This window comes from Cervus elaphus, chromosome 18 (assembly GCF_910594005.1).
Source record: "Cervus elaphus chromosome 18, mCerEla1.1, whole genome shotgun sequence".
Classification (NCBI taxonomy): domain Eukaryota; kingdom Metazoa; phylum Chordata; class Mammalia; order Artiodactyla; family Cervidae; genus Cervus; species Cervus elaphus.
Genome location: NC_057832.1, coordinates 30749713 through 30755006, shown reverse-complemented (window position 1 = coordinate 30755006; position 5294 = coordinate 30749713). Strand labels below are relative to the sequence as shown.

Below are 5294 nucleotides of genomic sequence, written 5' to 3'. Positions count from 1 at the left end.
TGTGCTGTGTATATTTCTTCATAGATATTGTTCAAATTTTTTTTTTAATTTACTGGTCATGCTCTATTATTAATCTATACTTTATATATAATCTATATATACAGCAAATATAATCTATAAAGTACTAATCTATACTTTATATATAATCTATATACACAAAAAATATATCAACCTGCTTTTTCCTTCATGTTCCAATTCACTGGTCTACTATTTTAAAATTTAAATTCTAAAATCTAGAATATAGACATCATGGGGGATAGTCAAAGAGGAAGTGGAGCTCACCTCTCACCACAAATACATCAAAAATAAACACATACACATTCCCCCCAAAAAAAAACTTAAAAATGCATCTACATGTAAATAATTCTCACTGAAAACTAACTGGCAACTGGCAGAAGGACACCACCACCATCAAGCCCTCCATACAATCAAAGCCCTAAGAAAGATGTACATGTAATCAGGCAGAGAGGAAAGGAAAGCAATCATTTGGAAACTTTGCTCCTGGAAGGGGACTAAAAGGAAAAGGGAGAATACCTGGATAAACAACCATCCTGGCAAGTGAGTGGTGCTTTTAATGGAAAGAGCAAGAGAAAACCTCTGAAAAAGAATGAAACAGTTCTAATTTACAAGTCAAAGAATTCAAAGCATTGGTAGTAAAAAAAATGTTAACTGAAATTGGAAAAACAATAGATGAATACAATGAAAATTTTGACAAGGAACTAGATAATATAAAAAAGACCCAACCAAAAATGAAGAATTCAATCACTGAAATGAACTCAGGAAAAGGAATAAATAGAAGACTAAGTAATATAGAAGAATACAAGTGATCTGGAAGACAGAAAATGGAAATCACCCTATCAAAACAACAGAAAGAAAACAGATTTTAAAAAACTAATACAGCCTAAGAGATCTCTGGCATAAATATTAATCACACCAACATTCTCACTGTAGAGGTCCCAAAAGGAGAAGAGAAAGAAAAGAGATCAAAAATATATTTAATTAAATTATGGCTGACAACTTCCCAAACCTAAAGAAGGAAGCAGATATCCAGGTACAGGAAGCACAGAGGGTTACAAACAAGATGAATTCAAACAAACCCACACCAAGATGTATTATAATTAAAATGGCAAAATTTAAAGTTAGAGAAAATACTAAAGGCAACAAGAGAAAAAGAGTCATATACAAGGGAATCCCTGTAAGGCTACCAGTTAATTTTTCTGCAGAAACTTTGTAGGTCAGTGGGGAGTGGCATGATATATTCAAGAGATGAAAGCGGAAAACCTGTAACTTAGGATATTTTACCCAGCGTGGTTATCATTTAGACTCAAAAGAGAAATGCTAAACTTTTCAAGCAAAACTGAAGAATTAAAGGGGTGTTTTAACTGAAAATATCCTAAATAAAAAGGGTTTTCCAGAAGTGGAAAAAAACTAATAATCTATAGTCAAGGAAAAATCCCACTAGGAAAGGCATTATACAGTGAGGACTGAGAATCAACACTTAAATAAGCCAGTACAAAGATAAAAGAAAAAAAAATTAAAAGCAACTATAACTACAATTATATTGTTCATATATTATATTATCCTATATCATATCATATTATACTATATTATATATAATATATGATAATATTCTTTGCAGCCAAAGCTGGAGAAGTTCTATACAGTCAGCAAAAACAAGACCTGGAGCTGATTGTGGCTCAGCTCATCAGCTCCTTACTGAAAAATTTAGGTTAAGTTGAAGAAAGTAGGGAAAACCACTAGGCCATTCAGGTATGATCTAAATCAAATCCCTTATGACCGTACAGTGGAGGTGATGAATAGATTCAAGGGATTAGATCCTATAGACAGAGTGGCTGAAGAACTATAGACAGAGGCTTGTAAAATTGTATAGGAGGAAGTGACCAAAAAAATCCTCAAGAAAAGGAAATGCAAGAAGGCAAAGTGGTTGTCTGAGGAGGCTTTATAAATAGCTGAGAAAAGAAGAGACGTGAAAATCAGGGGAGAAAGGGAAAGATAAACCCAACTGAATGTAGAGTTCCAAAGAATAGCAAGGAAACATATGAAGACCTTCTTAAATGAACAATGCATAAGAAATGGAGGACAAACAATAGAATGGGAAAAAAAAAACAGAGACCTTTTCAAGAAAACTGGAGATATAAAGGGAACACTTCACGCAAGGATGGACACAATAAAAACAGAAATAGTAAGGACCTAACAGAAGCAGAAGATACTAAGAAGAGGGAAAGAATACACAGAAGAACTGCACAAAAGATGTCTTAATGACCCAGATAACCATGATGGTGTGACCACTCACCTAGAGCCAGATCTCTTGGAGTGTGAAGTCAAGTGGGCCATAGAAAGCACTACTATGAAGAAAGCTAGTGGAGGTGATAGAAATCCAGCTGAGCTATTTCAAATCCTAAAAGACGATGCTATTAAAGTGCTACACTCAATAAGTCAGCAAATTTGGAAAATTCACCAGTGGCCATAGGGCTGGAAAACTCAGATTTCATTCCAACCCCAAAGAACGGCAGTGCCAAAGAATATTCAAATTACAGGACAATTGTGCTCATTTCCCATGCTAGTAAGGTTATGCTTAAAATCCTTCAAGCAAGGCTTGGGCAGTACAAGAATCAAGAACTTCCAGATGTTCAAGCAGGGTTTCAAAAAAGCAGAGGAAGCAAAGATCAAATTGCCAACATTTGTTGGATCAAAGAAAGCAAGAGAATTTCAGAAAAATGTCTACTTCTGCTTCATTGACTATGAGAAAGCCTTCGACTGTGTGGATTGCAACGAACTCTGGAAAATTCTTATAGAGATGGGAATACCAGACCACCTTACTTGCCTCCTGAGAAACCTTTGTGCAGGTCAAGAAGCAACAGTCAGGACCTTACATGGAACAACTTACTGATTCAAATTTGGGAAAGGAGTATGACAAGGCTGTATATTGTCACCCTGTTTATTCAACTTATATGCAGAGTACATCACAAAATGCCATGATGGGTGTGTCACAAGCTGGAATCAAGATTGCTGGGATAAATATCAATAACTTCAGACATGCACATGATACTATGCTAAAACAAAGAGGAGCTAAAGAGTATGTTAACAAGGATGAAAAAGCTGGCTTAAAAATCAACATTCAAAAAACAAAGATCATGGCACCAGGTCCCATCACTTCATGGCAAATAGGAGGGGAAAAATTAGAAGCAGTGACAGATTTTTGTTTCTTGGGGTTCAAAACACTGCATATGATGACTGCAACCATGAAGTTAAATGACATTTGCTTCTGGAAGGAAAGTTATGACAAAACTAGACAGCATATTAAAAAAAAAAACAAAAGCAGAACCGGAAGCAGCCCGCAGATCTCTTCCCTTCTGTGGCCATAGCTGAAGCACCGGCGGCCAAAATGAAGTTCAATCCCTTTGTGACTTCTGACCGAAGCAAGAATCAAAAAAGGCATTTCAGTGCGCCTCCCCACATTCGCAGGAAAATTCTGTCTTCTCCTCTTTCTAAAAAGCTAAGACAGAAGTACAACGTTCAATCCATTCCCATCCGAAAGGATGATGAAGTTCGGGTTGTACGAGGGCACTACAAAGGGCAGCAAATTGGCAAAGTAGTCCAGGTTTATAGGAAGAAATACAGCATCTACACTGAACGAGTGCAGCGGGAGAAGGCTGATGGCACAGCTGTCCGTGTGGGCATTCCCCCCAGCAAGGTGGTTATCACCAGACTAAAACCGGACAAAGACCGCAAAAATATCCTCCAAGGTAAAGCCAAATCTCGCCCAGTAGGAAAGGAAAAGGGCAAATATAAGGAAGAAACAATTGAGATGATGCAGGAATAAAATCATCTTGTCTACAGCTTTCATTAAAAACTGTTGAAATGAAAAAATAATAACAATAAATAAAAATTTAAAAAATGAAAATAAAAAAACAAAAGCATCACTTTGCTGACCAAAGTTCGTATAGTCAAAGCTATATATTTCCAGTAGTCATGTGTGGATGGATGTGAGTGTCGGACAATAAAGAAGACTGAGCACTGAAGAGCTCATGCTTTCAAATTGTGGTGCTAGAGAATTCTCTTGAGTGTCCCTAGACCAGCAAGGAGATCAAACCAGTCAATCCTAAAAGAAATCAATCCTGAATATACATTGGAAGGACTGATGCTGACGCTGAAGCTCCAATACTTTGGCCACCTAATCTGAAGAACTGACTCATTGGAAAAGACCTGGATGCTGGAAAGATTGAAGGCTAAAGAAGAAAAGGGTGACAGAGAATAAGATGATTAGACAGCATCACCGACTCAATGGCCATGAACTTAAGCAAACTCTGGGAGGAAGTGGATAAAAGGAAAGCCTATCATGTTGCAGTCCATGGGATCACTAAGAGTTGGACACAACTTAGTGACTGAACAACCACAACAAAACTACAATAAATAGCTAAGGGTTAAACACGAAAATGTAAAATATGACATTGGAAACAAAATGTAGAGGAGGAGAGTAAAAAATATAGATCTTTTAGAATGTGTTTTAATTTAAATGACTACCAGTTTAAAACAAGTAAATATACTTTTAGGTCAATATATACAAACTCCATGTTAACCACAAATCAAAAACCGACAACAGATGCACAAAAAAGAAAGGAACACAAACATACAACCACTGAAAAAATCTAAACACAAGAAAAGAAAGAAAAAGAAATTAACAAAGAATTTTAAAAACAACCAGAAAACAAGTAATAAAATCATGATAAGTACATACTTATCAATGTACTTCATGTATTGTCAGTAGACTAATGCTCTGACTGAAAGATACAGAGTGGCTGACGATATTAAAAAAATAAGAGCTTTCAATTTGCTGCCTCCAAGAGACTTGTGTCAGAGCTAAAGACACACAGACTGAAAGTGAGAGGAGGGAAAAAGATATCTCATGTCAACAGCAATAAAAAGATAGTGGAGCAATACTCACAAAATACTCAGACAAAATAAACTTTAAAGCAAAGACTATAATAGAACAAAAAGAAATGCATTATATAATGATAAAGGGATCAATAAAGAAGAGGATATTATAGTCATAACAAATATATACTCAATATCAGTTCAGTCAATTCAGTCAGTCATATCCGACTGCAACCCCATGAACCGCAGCACACCAGGCCTCCCTGTCCATCACCAACTCCCGGAGTTTACCCAAACTCATGTCCATTGAGTCGGTGATGCCATCCAACCATCTCACCCTCTGTCGTCCCCTTCTCCTCCTGCCCTCAATCTTTCCCAGCATCAGGGTCTTTTAAATG

General features: G+C 36.5%; 1 protein-coding gene across 1 annotated transcript; it reads left to right on the top strand.

Moving 5' to 3' along the window:
* Nucleotides 1-3406: 3406 nt before the first annotated feature.
* LOC122674655 (60S ribosomal protein L26-like) lies at nucleotides 3407-3938 on the top strand. The gene has a single exon (XM_043873166.1). It carries the CDS (start codon nucleotides 3407-3409, stop codon nucleotides 3842-3844), a length of 438 nt encoding a protein of 145 aa, XP_043729101.1. The 3' UTR covers nucleotides 3845-3938.
* Nucleotides 3939-5294: the final 1356 nt, after the last annotated feature.

What these genes read in the sequence shown, in the direction of transcription:
- LOC122674655 (XM_043873166.1), top strand. Translation starts at nt 3,407, where the DNA reads ATGAAGTTCAATCCCTTTGTGACTTCTGACCGAAGCAAGAATCAAAAA.